The sequence below is a fragment of the Tenrec ecaudatus genome, chromosome 1 (genome assembly GCF_050624435.1).
Source record: "Tenrec ecaudatus isolate mTenEca1 chromosome 1, mTenEca1.hap1, whole genome shotgun sequence".
NCBI classification, from domain to species: Eukaryota; Metazoa; Chordata; class Mammalia; order Afrosoricida; family Tenrecidae; genus Tenrec; species Tenrec ecaudatus.
Window position 1 is genome coordinate 257,311,196 of NC_134530.1, and position 23,721 is coordinate 257,334,916.

The 23,721-nt window shown below is 41.7% G+C and overlaps 1 protein-coding gene across 1 annotated transcript in view; it reads left to right on the forward strand.

Annotated features, from left to right (window-relative positions):
• The window catches only part of GMDS (GDP-mannose 4,6-dehydratase), a 685,335-nt gene that overhangs the window by 288,171 nt on the left and 373,443 nt on the right, over positions 1–23,721 (forward strand). Inside the window, exon 7 of the mRNA XM_075531631.1 lies at positions 9,322–9,449. Coding sequence (XP_075387746.1) covers positions 9,322–9,449 — 128 coding nt within the window. The remainder of the gene's footprint in view (positions 1–9,321; positions 9,450–23,721) is intronic.

The window sequence follows — 23,721 nt, forward strand, 5'->3', positions numbered from 1 at the left end:
TATATGGGGCAGGCCAATGTTGACTCCCAGAGGCTAGAGTAGAGGTGATGTCAGAGGGGGCCCCGGCCCCCTCTCCTGGAGATGGGTCTGAAAATGGTGTGAAAGGGAAGTTTAAGTGGTCTCCAAGGATAGTACTATATCTGAAAAGGTGAGTCTCAGGCAAGTTCGTGTGCTGGGCAGGACAGACAAGGGATGTTGGGGATTCACACAGGAGAAGCACAAGGGGTCCGGTTTGGCCCTGCTGGAGCTGCATCCACAGCACATAAAGGTTCTCAGAGTGGAGGCATACTGCCACTCCTGGAGCTCAGGGTGGGAAAGTAGGGTGGAGTAGAGTGAGGTTTTGGAAGAGCACAGTAGTCATGCCATGGTCTCAGCCAGGGGTGGAGTGGAGGCTGGTGGATGGCAGAACTGGAGGCACTATGGACATGGACGAGCTCCACATTGCTGCCCTCAGGAGAAGTGGGAGGCAGCTCCTCAGTGTGGGAAAGTATGGGGGTGGGGGATGGGGGAAAGATCTGTGCCAATGGGCAGAGGAGGGGAATGGGGGGGGGCGGAGACCACACAGTCTCTGCCTAATTTATGAGAGTGGGGAGGAACTCGAAAGTTGGGGAGACAGGAGGAGTCGTATTGGCAGAGCTTCCAATAGAGGCAGTGGTCCTAGGAGCAACCCCAGTGCCCTGGGAGAGACTTGGGCTGAGCTCAGGGACCTGAGGGGGTGGGTGTCTAGAAGTTCAAGAGGGATGTGTGACGAGCTATGTGGGAAACATACCTGGAGAAGAAGCGGTCCCAAGAAAAAGAGAGTCCTCCCTGAAAAAGCACTGGAGCCAGGGCTGCAAGCAGAGGAGGAGGTGGTCACTCCCTGGCATAGGAGAGTTCAGATTGTAGGTGCCTAGGAAGCCAAAGAACAGTGTGAGCCAGGGAGAACTGGAAGTCACTGCCCTGTGTAGGCTGGAATATTCTGCCATAGTCGCTTGATCCACCTCTGCCTGGGCATGATCTACAGTGTGTCTGAGGGATGTTACAGAAAGTAGCAAGGAAGGAAGCTAAGCAATTTTCACCTAACACTAATTTTTGCATAACCACCTAATCTCTGGGGCCTAACCCTGCCCATAATTGAGTGAGTGTGTGTGTGTGTGTCCACTTTTGACACATACCCCACACAAATAAAACATAATCAAATTATTCTGAATGTCTAAAATGAAAATAAAATGAAATATACACAGAGTGGAACGGTTAGTCATATTACATCCAGATGTGCAGAACAAATGCAGTTTCTTTATTTTCCTACGTCTGTCTTCATCTCCCTGATAATTCTTTTCCGATTTGGTAGGTGGCGTGCACTGGGACACCAAAACCCTGTTTACTTAGCATGATGCAGAAACTTTTAACGATGGTCTGCCCATCTCTGTAATAAAAGGCCCAAGTACTGGCCAGGGAAGAGCAGAGCCTTGTTAGCATAGAAAGACTGGAAGGGGAGGAAAGGCCCCAGGTGTTAGCATGTCCTAGCTCGGAAGGAAAACAAACACTATCTTCTCAGGAGGGACTCTGTCTGGATGAGGTTCCCTGATTCTAGCAGATTTAAATCACTAAGCAGGAGTTCTTAGTTCCACCAAACACTGTAGCAAAAAACGAAAAAGCACCATCAGGCAAGGCCAGCTGAAACACAAGAAATTAGACACCAAGGATGTCCAATATTCATGTCAGATTCAGAATATAAAATAACTAAGGCATATTCACATTGCAAATTCACAAAAATAGACAGCAATGGAGTACAAAAACGTCCCGGCAGACTAGAGATCTGACTGAAAATAACCTGAGATATGTGAAATGTAACAACTGAAATAAAGAATTAAGTGACTGACTGAGATAGAGGGTCCGTGTGAGATGGATTGAAACGGTGTCTGCAACAACGGGCTCAAATTCAGCTGTGATGGTGAAGATGTGTAAGGCTAGGCAGGCTTCTATCGCCAGTCCTCACTGTTAGTGTAGTGTCCAGTCACTTATGTTATTAATCTGTGCACGTCAGCAATTCTGGTGTTGTGGGCTAAAAAGGATGACAGCAGAAAGGCACGTGCATGTACAAGGTCCCCATGCGGGTTGCTCCTGCAGTGAATCTCCTCCGAATCTAGTGGAGGGATGTGAAGTTTCGCCATCAGGCAGAAAGCATTGTAAAGTGGATTATCGCAGATGTAGTTAGGTTAAAATGTAACACCTGATCATTTGATCGCTCTTTTGACCATTTTAAATTTGTTCCAGTTTTGAATATTTTTCTTTCCTTTCAAGCGAGGCTTTCTTCAGCGTTATTTTGTCCCATGGAAGGAGCTACACACTCAGCTTATGGTTTGGTCAACCAGGAAACACCTCTGAGCCTTAGTAGTTCGGACTTTCATTGGCTACTGTGTTATGATAGGCTGACTCATGTCTCTTGAGGCTAGTTGGTGAGAGAAAGGTGAGGCTCTCTGCTCTCAAAGAAGTAGTCTTGGAAACCCACAGCGGCACCTGTAGTCTGTCTGTCCTGTGGGGTCGCCATGAGTCAGCATTGATTCGATGGCTGTGAGTTGAGTGATGCTAGTTGATCTCACTGTCCAGATGTGTCTTCCCTGATGTGGCCAGCACAACTGCTCCGAGGACTGGCTCTGGAGACAAGAAGAAAGGTTATTTATCTGACTTGGGGTCAAAGTAGGTCTTTTACCCCACACTTGATTATTCATATGCTGAAATCCTCGACAGAATTATTGTTCTCTGTGAGACCTTACTTGTATATCTGTTGTCTTGTTATAAAATCCTCTTTAGGATGATGAGGCATGAATATTAAATGGTTTTTGTTTTGCCTTGATGCTCCTTTTATGACCTTGGACTTATTGTGGAGAAGGTCATATAAAGAGAAATGTGAAAGGAAAACAGTTTTGTGCTTTAAGGGGGGGAAATGTGCCACCATTAAAATATCTAAGAAAATAAATGGTAGTGCTCATAGGAGTACATCCCATTGCTACTGTATTGCACAACCTTTGAAATGTATTCTCTTGTTTGATCCTCAGGCCAGGGGAATAAAGTATGGATCATAATCATTTTATAATAAAGGAGCAGAGACGTTGAAACACTTGTTTAAGACAATACCACTGGTAAAAGTAACTGTAACATCCACTGCTGTACAGTCAATCCTGGCTCATAAGTGACCCTCTCGGACAGGGTAGAACGGCTCCTCTGGGTTTCAGACATGAAATTGATTGATCATTTTCCTGATAAAAGTTAATAGACTTGAAAACCAAAACCTCACCCAGGGTCACCGAGTCAATTCTGACTCTTCGTGACCTTATAGAGCATGGTACAACTGCCCCTCTTTGCGCTGGTAACCACAAGGGCAGCAGTTCAAAACCACCTGCTATTCTGCCGGAGAAAGGCAAAGCTATCTACTCCCATAAAGAGTTACCTAATTTTAAAATACAATAATAAACGTCATGTGTTAGTCTGAGTCCTGGAGTTCCACTGACAGAAGATGGTTTTTCTCGCCTCTGCTGAAGCCGCTTGCTAGGTTTCTCAGATGATGCTCCACATAAGATCTTATATCTGGTATTACATTTTTCTCCTCATCTAGGAGTTTCCCTTTATTTCAGTCCAGTCCAACTCTGAATTTAAAGAATTAATAATATTAGCTGACCCACCATATCTTGAGGCCTTTGATACTGTAATTTTTTTTCATGTCTGCTGTGTTATTGGAACAGAGAGTTTGTTCTCTTCATTTTATCAGCTCAAGTAGAATTCATGACGTCAATCTTAGATCTGCTATTTTGACTGTTTTCTTTTTAGCCTGTCTGCTTTCAATGAATATGGATTCACATCACAAAGTACTCTCTTCTTCCTTTAATGTATTCACACTGAAAAAAAATGAAATGACTTACAAAATACCTATTAGTGCTTCCTTTGGTAAGACCCCATGCTTGCTTTAGACTGGGTCCATTTACTTAGTTCTAGTCTCAATCTCAGACTTCAAGCCAGAGAAGTAATAGGGCTGGTCACTAACACAAAACACAGTAAGTTTAAAAAAAACTTGTTTTAATTAAACAAAACTAAGAAATCTGAATTGTTAATTAAGGCATTTTATAGATGTCATCAACATTTAAAAATAATAATGGTTAAAAAAACAATGGTTAACAGTAAAGGCGCACTTGCTAATCATATTGGATTAGCTCACTTATACATTAAATCTTACGTTAAGCATTAAAGTTAGATTGCAACTGCTATTAGTCTTATATTACAAACAAGGACCTGGATGGTATCAATCCTTTACATTTCTGGAATGAATTATGTTCTATGATGCAATTTCAACTAAATCCTACTGTCCTCACATTGATTTCGACACATAATCTCTCGATAGAGCAAGTAGAACTGCTTCCTCGAGTTTCCCAAACTGTACATCTTTATGGGGACCAGTATCCTCATCTTCCTCCCACAGAGTGGCTGGGGGCCTTGACTGGCCAGCCTTGAGGTTAGAAGCGACAGTACCCATGCATGTAGTGGTGCAGTGGTTATGCATTGACCTGCTGGACTCACCAGCCCCTCCATGGGAGAAAGATGAGACATTCTGGTGTATGTATAACAATATGAAGCCTAGGGAATCCAAAAGGGCATTTCTACTTTGTCCTACAGGGTTGCTATGAATCCACTCAATGGCTGTGTTTTATTGTTTTGTTGTTGTTGTTTTGGAGGGGGTGGTAGTTACTTTAAAGATGTTATATGGTTTTACAAGATAGCATAGCCAGTAACTTACGGTTGTCAGTTCACTAGGCTAATTTTGCATTTCTTGGGCCTGTTCCTTACCTATGATTGTCTAGTTTAAGGCTCTTAATAATTATGTATATAGTTAAAATGGTCATGAACATATGTTCTGATTCACTTCCATTTAAATAATTGAATCTGGGGGTGGGGAGATATCTCCTGTCCCTCCTGATTGCAACGTGGGTTTTCAGAAGTGTGACAGGCTCAGGCCAGGCTTGGCTGCTTGCCCTCAGTGTGGGCTGTTGCTCAGTCTCTTTTTGTCTGCCTTTCTTCACCTTCATGTGAATGTCTGAGTTTGTACGTTCTGTGATTTTTTTATAGTTCTCTTCTAAAAATAAGTTTGTATGGTTCTGAGAGAAAATCAGGAGAGCAAATAAAAAGTAATTATAAACTTTTCAAGTAATTAACTAGTGAAACAGTTGTAAAAATAACATTTAACATTAATCTGTAAACAAAAGGAATCAGATGATTCCATTAAAAATAAGAAAATGCTTAGACAAATATTTAACAAAATGTATAAGGTCTATAATCAGAAAACTACAAAACGTAGCTAAAAAATGTTATAGAGCTACTTAACCTTTGCTTGTGCTTCAGAAGACATAATACTGTTAAGATATCATAGTTCTCAAACTGATTTACCATTTCAGATTCCTCTATAGAAAAGCTTATCCCAAAATCCATATGCAAATTTAAAGGACTTGGAGTAACTCAATGAACAAAGCTGTAAGACTCAATACTTTCCCATGTAAAAACTTGTTACAAAGCTACATGAATCAAGATTGTGTAACACTATGGATGGATAGGCACATAGATCAAGGAAAATAATTGAAACTCCAGAAATAAACACTCATGTTTACAATTTTTTTCAATGATGAAAAGATAATTCAATGGGAGAAAATGATCTTTTCAGCAAATAGTGCTGGGACAATTGGATGTCCACATTCAAATAAATGCAGTTGGACCCTTTCCTCACACCACATACAAAAATAAACTAAAAAGGGATCTAAGGCAAAATTGTAAAAATAATCTATAAATTTCTTAGAAGAAAATGTAGGAGTACATTTTTTTGTCCTTGGGTTAGCATCGTCTTCTTGAACATAACACCAAAAGTACGTGGCTCAAAAGAAAATTTGGGTACCCCCCAAATTAAAAAGTATTGTTCTTCAAAGGATATTATCAAGCACAACTTTGAGAATGGGAAAATACATTTGCAAAGCATTTATCTGATAAGAGACTTATAGCTAGAATATATAAAGAACTCTAGCAACTAAAAGTGAAAAGACTTTAGGACAGCCAACAAATGGAAAACGACTCTGAACAGATAAAACAAATACTTGTGGAGATTTAAAATGCAAAATGGTAGAGCCACTTTAAAAAAATGTCTTTGTACAAGCCTCCAATAAAATGATTTTTTAAAATGTCTGCAAGTTTCTCAAAAGGTTAAATGTAGACTTGTGTGACCCAGCAATTCCATCCCCCAAATTATCAAAGCCAATCTCACTTCCAACAAGTTGATTTTGACTTATTCTGCAGCCCAATGCTGTGCCACTAAGACTCCTTCCTTAGGGATATACCCAAGATAAATTCAAGTATCAAGGTATTTCAAGAAGCTTATGGAAAAATAGAATTAGGATATAAAACAATTCTAAACACATAAATGTTATCGACATAATCTATTGAAACAAGCCATCCATTTGTAAACCACCGATTTCTTTGAGCATTATCCTTCAAGGTCATCAGTTCAAAACCACCAACCTCTCAGCGGAAGAAAAATGTGACTTTCTGTTCCCAGTAAGATATATAACCTGGGAAATTCAGGGAGGTCACTTTGAATCAGAAACTTGGCTTGTTTTTGGTTACCCTTCGTATTGCCTCAAATTAAAGCCTATTCAGACTTAACAAGTGAATATAATTTTAGTATGTTACGAAAATTAATTTTGAAACCTATATATAGTTTCTTTATAATATGTATTTCCCAAGAACTTTTTGAAGAGCCTTCATATGTCCACCTAAAGATCTGTATATGATTGGTCATAGTATTATTCATAACTACTGGTGAATAGATGAAATATGATACATACATATAACAGAATATTATTCAACCATAAAAAGATGAGCACACGGATTCATACTACCATATATGTAACCTTTGTTACAGGTTATACTAAGTGAAAGAAGCCCTTCACAAGCGACCACTTGTTATGAGTTTATTCATTTGAAAGGATAGAATAGAGAAATTAATAGGGACAAATAAAATAGATCAGTGTTTACCTGCTGCTAGGGGTAGGGGTGGAGACTGGAAAGAATGGCTGGGAGGAAGTGGGTAGAAACTATTACAGAGTACAGCATTTCTTTATGAGAAGCAGATGAAGGGATTCTAAAGCTGATGGTGGTGATGGATACCAACTCTGGAGATCCTAAACACTACTCGATTGTATGATGTAAATGGCATAAGAATTACACTTACAATTGTAAAGTTACATGATATTAGAATTATATTCCAAAGCCTTTATTATTGAAAAACGTTTGAAAGAGTATTTAAAAACTATATATTTAAAATAATTTAACTTGTTATTCACAATAACTTTTGAATCTAGGTAAGAACGGATATCAATGCATTTCTTAGTTTAATGTTCAATGTCTTGGAAGTTTCCCCAATTATTCGTAGTTGCACAACTATTGATTTGAATTCTAACTAATATTCAGTTTTAAGTAGTCCATTCTTGTAGTTCCTTAAAATATCAGCTTCTTCATCGGGAGAATGGGGATAGTTCATAGTTGGTAGTTCATAGTTCTTAGCTCATTTGATTGCATTTGCCAGTTGAAGGTGTGTGGCAGCCCTGTGGCAAGCAAATCCATTGCCACCTTTTTTCCAACAGCAGGCCCTTACTTCATGACTCTGTGCCACATTTTGGTAGTTCTCAGAATATTTAAAACTATTTCATAACTCTCTTGTACACTTGATAGACACAAGTATAGTCCAAATATAACCTTTACACACTTGCTTTATTGCGGTATTCACTTTATTGCAGTGGTTTGGAACCAAGCTTCCAATATCCCCACCCTCCTATGCCTGTGTATTTGGGATGGCTAATTGTTTCATCCTGGAACTAAAAGAGAAAGGTGCACAGCAAAAGCGAAATTTAAGTATGGAATTGATTTTTACATATCAGTGGAAGACAGAACAAAGAAGACGGTTCAAATGCACTCAGTTTGGAAGGATTGTGACAAATATTTCTTCATTTTGAAAGGCACATTTTTCAATGAGCCCCGTGTGTCTTACATGCTGTTATGGGAAGTTGAACATTTGAAATTCTTAATGCGCTCTCCAAATTGCTAAGGAAAATTCAAACTTTGGGTTTCCATGGTTGTCTCATTGTATTTTCTAATGACACGGCATTGGGTAGGTGTCTACACCAAGTTTGTGTGGTGAGCGAATCAAGAATGAGTTTGAGCTTGCTCTAGGCCATATTCTTGCCAAAATGTAGAAAACCTGTTTAGAAAAAATTCCCCTTATTCTTGTGCCAGTTTCTCTAGAAACCAAAAGCTTTCATCATTGTAATGTGCACCACCCTGTTTCATCTGCAAAAGAACAAAGCTAAAGTTATTGAAATGTATTCAATTACGATAGCGCTGTATCTGCACCGTATGAAGCTGTGACTGACTAGCTCATGTGCGTATTATTACCATGAGCATTTGGCGTTAAGTGATGGTCTCTGATAGGCCTATCTTCATTCTGGGCTATGGATAAAATTGTCTCCAAAGTTCCTTTTAAATTCTGCCCTTCTTTGTGATTTTCGAAAGTACAAAAGATGGTTAAACAGTCTTACGACTTGATTAAGTTTATGGTACCTTTCACCCTGTCGTTTCAAAATATCTGTGCAGTACTCAGGAGCCCGTTACTATAGCTAACACTTCAGTGAAAGTAAAAGGTGGTGTTCTAGTAAGGATAGTACAGAGAAAACTTGAAATTGAAACTGTGCCATTGGCGGGGCTCTGTAGGATCCTAAACAAGAGTCATCACCACTTATTAAAAGAAAGGGAACCCAAGTAAAAAGGCTATTTCTTCCTTTATCTACATATAATTCTATAAATTAAGTTACTCTTCCCTCCCTTTCCCTAAGACCTCAAAAATAGCTTTATTAATAGTAATACATGGCATTTGTGTTCTAAAAAAAATCAGGGTGGTCTTAGAAGTCTGCCTTCCATTTTTCCTTTTGAATTTTCTGTTTAAAAACTGACATTCCAATAGCTTTTCTTTGGCCTAATGCCGAGGTTGCACATTGAGGCAGCAAATTAGGAATGTTAAGGCGTCCCCCAAAGAAGAATGTTTGTTATGAAAGTGGAGCTGATGTGACATTTAGAATTAGAGCTTCTTAACTTGTCTGAATGACATTTAGTGATCTTTTCTTTTTTCTTTTCTTATTTGTTAAAAGGGAGAGAAAAACAGAGAAAGATATGCCCAAAGGCTGAGGTTAGGTTGGTTCTCCAAACTGTAAATGTCAAACATACTCCACTGATAATGTCTATTTTGTCTCTTTTTAGGAGCCAATTTTGTTACTCGGAAAATTAGCCGGTCAGTAGCTAAGATTTACCTTGGACAACTGGACTGCTTCAGTTTAGGAAATCTGGGTGCCAAACGAGACTGGGGTCATGCCAAGGACTATGTCAAGGTAGGGAACTCACTCATTATATATATTTCTCAAATTCTGTATTGGTTGGTGTTGGAAATGCCCGTCGCCTCTGGCAGAAAAGCATGGCCCTGGGGTGGCATGTAAGATTATGCTAAAGCAGATATATTTCAGACTCACGCGACTTTCAATGTAAGGTTGAATGGTTCAGGAGTTGATAAATCGTCTTACATTTGGTGTTACTTGAATGAGGAAATCTCACATAAGTGTTTTTCTAATGATTTAAAATGAAGTTACTGATCAGTCATTTATGATAAGTCTGTGTTATGGTAGGAAAATTCTACACGGGATGTTTCTGGATTCCCTATAGTGTCTGAACCCACCCCACTTCTTTGTGCCTGGTCCCACCTCCCTTACCAGCAGGCATCTTTTGAAAACAATTTTTTTTGTGGGGTGGGGGTGTAGGGTACTGGGGAGGGGTAAAGGTTCTAGTTCTCAGATCTTTAAGATATACTACCTAATTTCCATTTGCATAAACTAAGGCCACCAAATTTACATTATTCTACTACATTTCTTTAAGAACAATATTCTCAGGGGGATACTTTGTTTCTACTGATATTTATCTATGTCTTTAGAACCTGAATACCATACCTGTGACTTTGCACACCAAGGAGCTTTGGATATCATTGTAGAATAATGGATTACATCAGAGAAATGTAAATTTTTACTCTTGAGGGTCACAGAGGGATTAAGTTTTGTTTTTAATCGCATTTGTTACATTTATAAGTAGTGAGAGTTTTCCTAAGCAAATGGCTGTTTTACTTTGCCCTGATAAATCTGAGCTTAAATCCTCATGAAAACGTTGTGTCCAAACAAAAGTGGGCATTCGTGGCAGGGGCTGTGTTGTCCTCCTTCTGGTCTTGATATGCAACCTGTGCTCCTGTGACCATTTCTGCACTGACCGTTCCTCCCTGGGGAAGTTGACCAGCCTTCCTTGCCCATCGATTTAATTCAAATAGGAACTTGAAACATCACAAAAGTAAGCAAATTCACTTGTAAAGCAGAAATCAGTTTCTTTGGTATTATTTTTCTTTGTTATGAATAAAAATGGTGCTAACTGTATTTAAGCACCTAATCGTGATTGAAATTATCAGCAGAAAGTTTGCTCTGATTTTCCTAGCAATCAGTGCAGCATTTAGATCATTTAAATATGTTACTCTAACAATAATTAAGGACCCTGAGTGGCACAATGGTTTAGCACTAGGCTGTTAACTGAGAGGTTGGCATTTTTAACCCACCAGCCACTACTGTTGGGGAGGGGAGGAGAGGGGTAGGAAGAGGAAATATGACAACTGGTTTACCTAAGGATTTACACCCTTGGAAACCCTATGACACAGTTCTACTTTGTCATAAAGGACCACTGAGTTGGAACTGACTTGCTGACAACTAATTACAGGTAATCACACAGAATCATTGTATACTTGTTGTCCTTAGCCATATATTAGGGACACTTCATCAAACGGTTCACAGGGTCATACATTAAGAAAGTATGAGAAAGTGGGGAGATGGAAGTGTTTTCTCCCAGAGGTGCTTTTAATTTTCTAATGTGTATGACTTAGCTACTTAAAAATATGAACCCGGTTTTCTAAGAAGAAATGTGTTGTCGGTGTTAACCTTTTATTGAATGTCCTTTTGGCTGTCTACAGCTACTCACGGCTCTTCAGAAGCTACTGCTCCCCTTGTTTCCCAAATTCAGGAACCAAATGCCTTCAGATTTTCCTTTAATCTTTATAGTTGGGCAAAGAAGAAGTGTGTATCTAAAATTCTCTTGGAACTCAAAAATCAAGTGGATTTTAGAAATCATATACCCAAATGTTAATATACCCAAATGTACGTATTACTGTTTGTTTGCTTTTGGGGGGTTGTTTACACGTTCCATGTTTTCCAAAATTTGAAATGGATATGTACACGCCTTTGCAATGTGGGGCGGGGGGGGGGAGTAACAAATGACATTTTCATACTGAAAAAAAATAATCCAACATCAATGCATGAGACAGTTAAATAAATATGTTAAGTACAGACCAAACTTCCCTCGGCTCACTGTATTTGAAAAAGGCCCCTGCTTATATCCTACTCTCATGGCTAAAGTTGGCGTCGCTTCTGGGTGCAGTTTGGTGCAAAGACTTCACAAAGTTCTTCCCTTTGTGGTGATTTCTGGGACTGTGTGGCAAGTGTCATTGGCCCAGGAGCCAAAATCTCTACCAGGTAAGGGTAAAATGCCTTCGTTGAAGAATGCAATGTCTTCAGATTCCACAAGAGAGTACACACATGTTTGAAGTTAAGTCACTGAAAGCGGCCCCGCAGACCCGCTCTGTGCCGTCGTACAAGTGGTTTTGAGTAGGAAGCAGTCCCGTGGGCTCTCACAGTGACACATGTTGATGCTGTAAGTCCCCGCGGATAGCCTCCGTTCCTGGCTTCGGAAAGATCTGTCTAAATGTCTTGGTATCTTCAAAGGCACATATTACTCTTGGCGAAGTAAGCCTTCATTGTTTGGACTGTCCGTTTGAAGAAATGTTACGGATGCCTTACCTTTCGAATGATGTGAAAATGGCGTCACTTCAAAAATGTTATGACTCCTTATAAACGATGGCCAAAACTGAAATGCACAACCACGCAAAGGAAAAATGGAGCAGCATGGTGGGCGGACAGCACATTTGCAACCCAGCATGATAGTCGGCCGTGGACGTCACAGCAGGTAGCCCAGGGTCTCCTGTCTCTGGTCCTCACACGGAAAGCTGTACTGGTAAAGCCTTCGCTGAAGCAGTGTTGCTTTTTCCCTTAGAGATAGTTTTTCATGATGGAGAGTAGAGAGTGTTTCTCTCTCTCTCTCTCTCTCTCTCTCTCTCTCTCTCTCTCTCTCTCTCTCTCTCTCTCTCTCTCTCTCTCTCTCTCTCTTTCTCTCCCTCTCTTTCTTTCTTCATGGAGGAAACCACCTGTGTCAGAGGTTTGTTGGCCCCTAGCCTTAAAGGTGTTCTCCTATCTCCATTTGCCCATCTGTAAAAGGGACATAATAACCACCCTGTGAAAAATGAGCATTGATGTGCTGTTCCTCCATGATTAGAATCTACCTCTCTCTGGTAAACACTCTGCGACAATTTACACAGAGTCATTTCCTGCTGCTGACGCAGGCTCCTTCATATCCATTAGTGTTCCTTAGATCAAAACTGCTTTCAACATTATTTTAAGACATAAGAGGAAATTTTATTTGGGTCTTACATTGGGCAATTGAAAATGAAATAAAGCACCAACACAAAACCATGTTAAACTATATTGTGCTAAAGAATACAGCTGTACTAGTTGCGTTTTCCCCAGTATTTTATCATACATTTTAAAGTATTTTTCAAATACAAAATATAATAGTTGAATGGATTTAACAGGGTACCTCCATATGTCTACCACTGAGCTTCCATAACCTGTGCCCAAGTTCGACCCACTAGATTTCAGCAAGATTGACACCGTGTTTCCAAAATGTATTCGATCTTGAAATTAACCATTAGCACCAGGAAGGCCAAAGTTGGTGTCATGCGTTAAAGTTATAGTACGCAGCTGCGTTTGGTTAACAACTGTGATACAAGGTCCCACTGTGCTATCACCTTGACGAAGATAGCTGGAACTCACCTGTGGCCGGAGACTATTGTGAGACACTAATGAGTAGAGGCTGGGCCAGAAGTAACTTGGGAGTAAGCTTTTACCGCTTAAATGGGTATCATGTTGCTCTTGGGAAATGCGGGTCATTGAGTGATCTAATCCAAGCTCTCCTAGCGCTGGGCAAAAGGCCATTTACAATATGACAGCAGGTTTGAGCCAGCAGCTGACCTTACAGATCTCAAAAAGTTCATCTGGCCCACGGGCAAATCCAGGCCACATTCAAATTGTTAAGGGAGGATTTTAAAATTTCATCAGCATTTGAACACCATATTTCACTACCACCTCCTATGTTTTTTAGATTGGGAGCATCAACTTAAACAATAAGATTACTTTCTGAAGTGGACATCATAATAATTGTCAGACATTGATTACTTAGTATATGCCTGAGACCACAAGAAACCCTTTTATACATGATCATATTATTCCACACAATGGTCCTGAAAGGCAGCTATTATATTCCTACTTTGTGGATGAAGCAACCCCTGAGAGTCAGAGAATTTAAGTTACATTTGACCAGAGTCACCAGCGGAGGTGCTTGAAAGCAGAATTCCAGCCAGGCCTGACTACCACACGATATAGTGAAGGCTGGGGGACATGGACAGTGGGATCTGGATCACGTTCAATGTCTAGGGAAACAGAAAAGTAGTCTTCTCACCCTTTGTTTTCCTGTTAAGTGTTGTCCAAGGGAGGGGAACTATTTAGAAGATGCAGATCTGGCTGATCAGGTAAAGGTAGAAAGGGTGTGTTGAGGGGTGTCCATCTTCCTAGAAATGCACCCAGCTCTATGGCAGCTGTGTGAGCTCAGTTGACAACTACGAGAGGCTTGGGCGGGGGTCACTGTGGATTGAGCCAGAGAGAATGGACTGGTGTTTCCTGGTCTTTTCTTCCTCATCCATCACGCTGCTCCTAGCACTAGACGTCTTGTTTTACTGCACACAATTCTGGAAGGAAATGAAGCCACCTACATTTTCTAAGGGCTGACTTAAGGGACGGTGTGTGACATAATCAGCAGAAACACATTTTAAAAAATCTTTTTCTTTTTAATATGTAGGAGAATCACGGGGATTATTGGTAGATTTCAGTTATCTAAAGCGTTAAGGGTGCCAACATCTGTTTTTGAGTAAGGCCTTTTAAGACAGGAAGGCAGGGCAAAGGTTGTGTCTGTGTCATAAAGTGATAGCAGGTTGAACACACTAGAACTCAGTGGAGAATCCTCTTTCTAACAGCACTGTTCCCACCATTGTCCTTTATAGTCCTCGTTGCTTCTATACTGCAGGGGACGATCTCTTATGAATATCTTCCCTTGGAAGTTTTCCCATCCAAAGAATACCATTATTAAACCTGATGTTAATTGGGGAATAAGGCCAGTGATAAAATTTCTGTTTAGCCTGGAACCTAGTCCCGTATTCATCCTTGGTGGGTTATGAAATATTGCTTGAGAAAAAAATATGTTGGTAGATGGTTCATTGAAGAGGGTTGTTAATTCATTGATTTTTACATTGATTATGTAAATATTTAAACTTGTATGTTTAATACTCACACACCTATAAAGAGGCTTCCAAAATTTCATAGAATAATTCCTTTGCCTCTCTGTTCCATTTGTCATGAATTTCTTGGAGCCCTCTCACACACACACACAAGAGGATAACTCAAAAACATTGTTATAAAAAATCACAGAAACTTTTATTATACAGAATATCAAGACATAAGTTATTTTTCCTCACATATCACCCATCTAGGTCTCTATACTTCGGAAGGCAGTGTTTCCACTTCTCTGACAGTTATTTCCCACAAAGAATCCACATTCTTCAATTTACACCACGTCACCACAGCTGTGTGGCATCCACCATGGACTCAAATCATGTCTCTTTTAAATGCTCTTTGAGTTTGGGAAACCAAACACATCGGAAAGGGCAAGATCAAGGCTCAAGGGTGGATGAGGTAAGGTTTTCTAAATGAAAATCTCCTAGAACAGTCCATACTTCCCCTGAAGACTGAGCAAGTGCATTGTCATGATGAAACACAATTCCTTGGTGAAACTTTCCTACCCTTTTTCTCACCAGCCCAGTTTGCAGTTTTCTTAATACTTCTTCATAATAAATGTATGTTATCAGTCCATGCCCTAAAATAAAATTTATCAAGATTACCCCTCTAGAAGCTGCCCCCAACACCTTCTGAGCTGCCCTCTCTACAGATCCCCTCAAAAGCTGATTTATTCATTAGACCGTCTTTTAAGGCACCCTAAAAAGGTCAAGAGGACTTGATGCCCTGGTGGTATAATGGTTACGCATTGGGCTGTGCTCCACATGGCCACCAGTTGGAAACCCACAGCAGCTCTGTGGGAGAAAAAGTGGGTTTCTACTCCTGTAAAGAGCACACTCTCAGAAACCCACAGGTGTTGCTATAAGTCAGCTTAATGGCAGGGAGTTTGGTTTAATAAGATTAAGACAAATGTATTATTAAGAGAACTTGTCTGTGATCATCTACTGATCATACAGGTATGTTTAAACACATATTTGTTTGGAATAAACTGGTGCATATATGAAGTAGAACCTAGCAAAATATTTTTTATCTAAGCGTGTGTGTGCATGTATATATGTACACACAGACCTAGTCTTCACTTATTGACTATCTCATGACCTGACATTTTGTATTTATGACAATACAATTGAAGAGGTACATATGGCAGTAACAAAAGACAAGATGCAAGACCAAAAAACCAAACTCACTGCCACCGAGTCAATGCTGACTCATAGTGACCTATAGGACAAAGTCAAACTGCCCCTGTGAGTTTCTGAAGCTATAGCTTTTTATGAGTGTAGAAAGCCCGATCTTTCTCCCAAGGAGCAGTTGTTGGTTTTGAACTGCTGATCTTGTGATTCCCAACTCATAACCAGTATGTCACCAGGACTCCTGCCAAGGTGCGAGATTACAGTGATGCTGGCTGGAATGGTTCCATTTTTGTTTCGGCTTGGGTAGGCCATGTTTCTCAGTGGTCTGGCAGATACATAATGAGGTCATCCTTCATTCTGTTATCTGATGTGGTCATTGTCCATTTTTACCTAAAGCTCTTCTTAGCAGGACTGAGAACCCATGTTAGTAAGTGAAGAAGAGGGGGTTGTGGCTGTGTGCATGTATGATTATGTGCTACCTATTTATTTTTGAAATCTACTCTGAGAAAAGGTGAAAATAGCTAAGTAATTTTTTCTTTATATGAACTTAAAAGAATATAGTGGTTTCTCGCAAGCCAAGTACTGTATAGAAATGTAACTCAGACATGCCATTAATGAAGACAGAGAAAAGAACAGCCTTACTTATAGAAAGTAAACAAATAGACGTGTAACAGTGTCCTACTTTGATAAAACCTAAAATGTTTAGCCTAAACAACCTGTTCCTGTCCCAGAAGAATATAGGATTGAAGCACGTGAAGGTAAAAAAAGACCTTCTCAATTTTAGCTGTGCAACGTGCTAAATAGCAAATTCAGCTTGCCATTTCTTCTTCTTTTTCTTCTTCCCTTTTTCATTCTTCCTCTTGGGTTAGGCTCTAACTATTTTACTGCAAAGTTTAAGTTTTCAGTGTAATCCTTAAAACCATCTAAGGAGAATACAGACAGTCAAAGTTGCTTCGCTTCAAGAAGCTGTGCCTGAATAGGTAGGAGCTAATATCCCAGTAGGACACGGAGTCTAAGTCCCAGGGACTGTTTTCATGGTTTTTTAATGAAAGGAAGCTATACCATGCATATTTCCAGGGTGAATTTTTCATTACATAATATTTTAGATCTTATATTTAGATCTCAGCTCTCATACACTTGAGCATACAAAAATGTGTTCTTGGCACATGTGTGTATGTGTGCATGTGGAGAGAGAATGAGAACCAGAGAGCATGGGATGTACATTCACTGTGCAGTGCCCGGGGGGTGGGGATGACACTTGGTATAAATACCCTGTGTGCTCTAATTGGCAACAATTAACCACATCAAGGTGAAAGCGTGTTCTCCACCCTCCATCACTCCCATTGATGCCAAATGTCATCACATTTTGCGGTGATAGTCCTGAGAGTAAAAATGCCAAGGAAAGAATGGTGTCTTTATGCATTTAGAGGGTGAGACTGAGGCTTACATTCAGTTTACTGCCAAGTGTCTTACTGTCCTCAGCTCCTTGGTTTCCCTCCAAATTGAGACTCCCTCCTCAGGGTCTTTCCTCCCTGGCTCCTCCGTGCATTTCAAAGTCTGTCCTTTCCATAACATCTCCCACCTCACATCTACTTTTGCCGAAGAACAAAAACTAAACTTAGATTCGTTGTAATACAGAATCTATCATTCATGTGATACAGATGCAATTGCCTCTGTAAAATAATGACATAATAATAATCTGTCTCTCATAGACCTACACACCCAAGAGAAACGCTGAAAGTTAAAAATCCCCCCGTTAAAAAGTTCATTCTGAAGCACCAGATGGCTTTTTGCCTGTATAGTCTTTCCATTTACTTGTTAAGCTGTGAGTTTTGATAAACTACAATGTTTTGTTCTCACGGAACATTGGAAGAGTTATGACTGTGGTTCTGCTCTCTTGCTTTCTGAGACCACCTGATTGTCAGGTACTGCCCTGTGGCTTCGTGATGATTCGCTGGGCTGCGATTTAAAGGGTCAGCGCTGGTGCTTTGTAACCACCATTCTGGAGAAAGATTGGATGGATTCTGCCCGGCTCTCTAAGATCACCGAGCCGGCTTCGACTCGATGGCAGTGAGTTTGGTTTTTACTGTTGACTGTCTGGTAGCCTGATATCGGACTCCCTTGCTTGATCTCAGGGTGTGCACATTTATGTCTGTTTGTTTTTATAGATATATGTTAATTTTGCTTTTGTCACCAAAATCACAAAGCAAAAAAATCTATTTGTGTCTTTGTACTCACACCCTGCTTAGAAAACACCTCTTCTGTTTCTTTTCTCCAGTGCCGCCTCATACCAGTAAATCACAGAGATTGCCCTCATATTTTTATGTAAGGTAAAGAAAAAGCTTGATCCCCAAGGTGCCTGTGGGCTCATTGGCTTTCTTTTTCTGCATATTGACTTTTCTAAGCTAGGTTAACTGGTGGCTCTGTCAAGCCAATTGAGCCCTGAAATCAGATGGGATCTCTGTGATTGATGTAGGAACTGTGTGCTTATCTTATCTCCCGGAGCAGTAATTGTGGGGCCTGGGGACTGCGCCTTCCCTGGGGAAATGTGAGGTATGGGCCTCTTTTGTTTAGAATAAGGATTGTGCTTGAATACAACTTTGACACTTTTACTTGCTCATTAAATAACTTTAAAGCAGCCCGGTGTGGTTGTTCCTTGTCCTCTTCCTCTATGGCAATATTTGTAAGTGTTGGACACAAACCAAGTCAAACTCACGCCATCCAGTCAATTCTGACTCACAACAACGCTGTGAAATCGAGCAGGCTGCCTCTGTGGGTTTCTGAGATTGTAGCTCTTTATGGGAGTAGAAAGCCAGGTGTTTTTGCCTTGGAGAGGCCTGTGGGTTCAAACTGCTGACCTACGAGCTGCTCTGGGGAAGAAGGAGGAGGCTGTGTGCTTCCAAGATTCAAAACCTTGGGAATCTTGTATGGGGTCTCTCTGAGTTGTCAATGACTCCATGGTGATGCATTTTATCTATTTATTTATTTATTTATTTATTTGGCATTTGGTTTAAAAAATTTAAAAGTCAGTGCCGTCCTCTTGGAGTTTGAAGGCTTTTTTTCTGACGTAGCCTTGAGAGGTGCTCCCCAGACTATGGATGCATATTGGATGCAAGCTAACCAAGCCCCCAAATGACAGCTTTGGGGTACTACTAAGTGACGGTCAGTGCTCTGGAAAAGAAAAGGATGGGCTTTGGCTTTCACTGAGCCTCATTTGTTCACACTTACGGATTAACGGGAACAGAATCACTGAGGCAAAATGGAGAAGTCCTTTGAGAAAGTGTCTTTGTATTGCAGGCCTTGGCCTCATATGGAAATTATTAGGAAACTTCCTCCAGAAAGAGATGAAATTACTCTGTAGTGTAGCTTCCGAAACTCCCTCTCAGTGTTATGAAATCCAGTTGGGATCCCATTCGCTGCTTTCTCGTTGACTATCAGGAGACAGCTTGTGCTTTGCCCACATTGCCCATCAGCTTGCCAGAACTGAGATCTCAGAGATGAAAGTCATCCCCCTGCTAAGCGTGGCTACTTCGCTTGTCCGTCTCTCTCAAAAAAGTTGCTTGGAGACAGAAACTTGTTTGTCTGTTGATTTCTTTTGTTTTAATTCATCATCCTTAAGCACGCCGGTCAGCATGCCTAGAACATAAATACATCCCCAGCGGGATGGCAGATGATTGTTCTATCCAATTGCATCTCCTTTCCTAAACATTTATTTATGCCACGGATAGAAATACAATGTGTTCTATTCCTTTGAGATGATGTCCCGTACTTTGCACCACCAGAACCTGTCTCACCAGTTACGACCTGACCACATTTGGGTTTCATTGTGACAGGTTCACTGGAGCCTCGCAAAAATCGTTCCCAGCCCTTTCACCTCTTGCCGGCAAACCACAGAGGGAACGGACTGGGCCCTGTCTGTCCTCGTACTGGGAAAGGTTCCCAGGGTGCTCTCAATTCTACTATTGCGAGATTTTGTTCTTAAGTTGAAAAGAAGATGATCTGAGCAGATGGGGAGAAGAGAGACAGAAGGTCACCCTGGTCCAGGGGTCTGGTGCACTTTTTCAGAGCCCTCTGTGTGTGGCCATCAAGGGTGGGGGGGAGGCTCCAGCCGTACTACAGGGTCACTTCTGGATGCGGGCAGATTCCCTCTCTTGGCCCTACCTCTCGGTTCATACTTCACATGGAAAACAAACCAAACCCACACTGAAAAACTTTGTTTTTTAAAAAAACACATTAAATTACATGTAAGATATTTTTCCAAGAATCGTGGACAGTTATGTGACAGTAGCTGTAGTAAAGCTGTGCGAGTATCAGTGAGGATTCATTTCCTCGCCTGTCACATCCAAATGAGCCACGCACGTCTGCAGAGCCACATCACTGGTCTCAGGTTGCTGCCCTGGCCCTGACTCATGAACCAGGCTGGCGTGTATCCTCCGGCCGTTTGGGGCTGGAGGAGACAGGTTGCTCTCGGGAGGGTGAGGACTGGCCCCTCTGGAGGCTGGGACCATATCTTCACAGTGGCTGCTCTCAAGAGCACAGTTGTTCTTCTTGACCACCCCGGAATGGATCCAAGTCCTGATGCTCCCATGGTTCAGAGGAGATGGGCGCCTCAGTGCTTCCAGCGCTGTGAAACTCTATGGGAGCAGACAGCTTCATCTTTCTCCCCTGGAGCAGGAGAAAGTGGGTTCAAACCACTGACCTGTGGGTTGGCAGTCCAGTGCTTAACCACTGTGCCACCCTGACTCCTTTCTAACCAGTGGCGAGGCAGAAATCAACAGCCCGGGGCCTCCGGGTATCCTTGGTTTCTTCTTATCAGTGTCTGTTTTAGGTCTAGGAGGACTTGCTAATTTTCACTGGCTTTTACATTTCAAGATTGAAAAAATACAAAGGGCTTCGTCTGACCATTTTAAAACCACTCCAAATTGCCCTCTTGGATTTGTCTACTGCCCTGTCATTTCCATCTTGGATTGGATTTGCCTATCAAATCTCTGACTGTGGCTGTAGAGCAAGAACTACTCCGTTTTTCATAGGAGAAAACTGGCTATGAAAAAGAGAAGCTCTTTGCCAGACGTCCCCTCTGGTGGCCAGCAGGTAGCAGTTCTGGTCCCCCGACCCATCCACTACCTCTAGCAAAGTCCCAGACGTTCCCTTCTGGTGGCCAGCAGGTAGCAGTTCTGGTCCCCCGACCCATCCACTACCTCTAGCAAAGTCCCAGACGTCCCCTCTGGTGGCCAGCAGGTAGCAGTTCTGGTCCCCCGACCCATCCACTACCTCTAGCAAAGTCCCAGACGTTCCCTTCTGGTGGCCAGCAGGTAGCAGTTCTGGTCCCCCAATCCATCCACTACCTCTAGCAAAGTCCCAGATGTTCCCGTCTGGTGGCCAGCAGGTAGCAGTCCTGGTCCCCCAATCCATCCACTACCTCTAGCAAAGTCCCAGATGTTCCCGTCTGGTGGCCAGCAGGTAGCAGTCCTGGTCCCCCAACCCACCCACTACCTCTAGCAAAATCTCTCACTATGTGTGTGAGTTGGGTTTGGGTATGTTTAGGCACTCCGGTGAGATTCCAAAGTTGTGGTTTTTCTGTTTGTTTGTGTTTCCTGCCATCAGGTCCCATCCAACAAATGTATACCTCTCATCAGGAATGACAAGCAAACTCCTATGCTCACTACTGACCTTAGAAGATCCTCCTGATCTTGTGAAACAAAGACCTCAATGATAAGAAATTGAGCTGGAAAGAAATAAAACAGAGCCAGATGTCAAAGGACCAGGTCCTATGTTCTAAGTCAAAGACGCCTCTGTAGTTGGAATTCATTTCATAGCAGTACAATCATATAATTTGAAGAAGATATCAGCTCTGTACAGGAAATACACGTTTAGCAGAAATACATTTCATTTGATCCTTATCTGGGAATAGAAAAAACAAAAAACCTGAAGCTAAGAAGTGTGAAGCCTTTGGCCTGGGTGGTTTAAATTCCATTGTCCTTTGTCATAGGCAGCTGAAAGCTTCATTGTAGTTCACTCTCAGCTAGGCCTTTGGGAAACTGAAGCATCACTGACTGCTGGCCCAAATGAGTCAACTATTAAAATTACTCCTAATGAAGTGCCGGTGTGCTTGTTTAATTATGCGTGGTCTAGAGCTTTGGGATGATAGAAGTCTAGTGGGGCTCAGAGGAATTATGGTGGCTTGGTTAAGCATTTCAGCCGGCTCTTTGTTAACTAGCTCTCACCCATAGTCTTTCTTTCTCCCACTCTTCTTCTTCCCTCTCTGCCTTCTATGTCCTTAACTCTTGGCTTCTACACCTCTATCCCCATCTCTCTCAGGCTGTGGAAATGGTGGTGGAGGTGGTTAGCTGGTAGTGGTGGTAGTAATGGAGATGATGGTGGTGGTGGAGGTGGAGGTGGAGGTAGAGATGGTGGTGGTGGTGGTGGTGGTAGTGGTAGTAATGGAGATGATGGTGGAGGTGGTGGAGGTGGAGATGGTGGTAGTGGTGGTGGTGGTGGTGGTAGTGGTAGTAATGGAGATGATGGTGGTAGTGGTGGTGGTGGTGGTGGTAGTGGTAGTGGTGATGGTCGTTGTGGTGAGGGCACTTCCAAGTTGCTGTGAACTGAAGTAAAAGTAAACTAACCATGTAGTACAGCGGTTTTCAACCTGTGGGTTGTGACCCCTTTGGGGGTTAAATGACCCTTTCACAGGGGTCGCCGGATTTCTAACAGCAGCAAAATTACAGCTATGAAGTAGTAATGACAATAATTTTATGGTTGGGAGAGTCGCCACAACATGAGGAACTGTATTAAAGGGTCGCAGCATTAGGAAGGCTGAGAACCACTGATGTAGTAGATTTCAACTCATTCTCCATTTAAACCCAAACAACCACCTGACAATGAGAGCTATTCACAAGTAAAGGTATGTTTTGGGAGGAAGTAGCTCCTGTTATTCGAATACAGACTGGTCAGTCAAATTTGCTACAAAGATGGAAGGTGGGTGGAACCTGAATAGCATAAAATTCTTGCTGGTTTAAAAACTGTCAGGAACTATTTCTGAGACAAATTCATAAGACAAGTAAGGTCATTATGTAGTTTAGTCCTGAACGATCCTGGTGTTTTTACTATTCCACTCTGCAGTGAAAACCTAACTTGGGAAGAGAAAGGAAGAGCAAGAGCCACCTGTAGCAATATAGTGCTGCCCACAGGGTGCCTGTGGCGCTAGAATGCAAGGCAGAAGGTGCACATCTCGTAGTTCATCATGCCGTAAGTGGTATAGTGGGCTATGCTTTGGGCTGGTAAGCCTAAGGTAGACTGTTCGAACCCACCAGTATCGCTGAAGGAGAAAAACGAGACTGTTCCCATAAAAAGATTTACAGTCTCTGAAACCAATTCTCCTCTGTCCTGTAGAGTCACTTGTGAGATAGGTCCTTTATATTTTCATAAAGGCAAACCTGGTCCTAGAGATGTAAAATAATACCATTTGCCGCATATCCCTCAGCGGACAAGGGCTAGAGCTGGTGTTTCAGGGATTTCACACTGCGTGGCAAGCTTTCCCAATCTGGTGCCTTAAAACATAGACATCACTTATTGCTATTATGCCTCATGATGAAAGAATTTGACGGGACTCATCCTGGAGCTTCTTGTTCAGCTGGATCTGGGGTTTTCTCCACGGTTCCCTCCAAATATCGTATCACCTTAGCTGAGAAGATTTCAATAGCAGGTCTCAATCTCGATAGTCTTTCCACTTGATCTCCCAGCCTGGTGAGTTCACACCAACTGGACTTCGGATGGCAGTTAAGGACTCTCTGGGCGTGTGTCCCAAGAGGCTGCCAGCTGGAAGTTGTTGTCACTTTCCATCACCTGCCTCGGAAGTTGTGTGGAGTCACTTTGCCATGCTCTGTTCACCAATGCCAGGCCATATTCAGAACAATGGGACCCACCCACCACTCAGT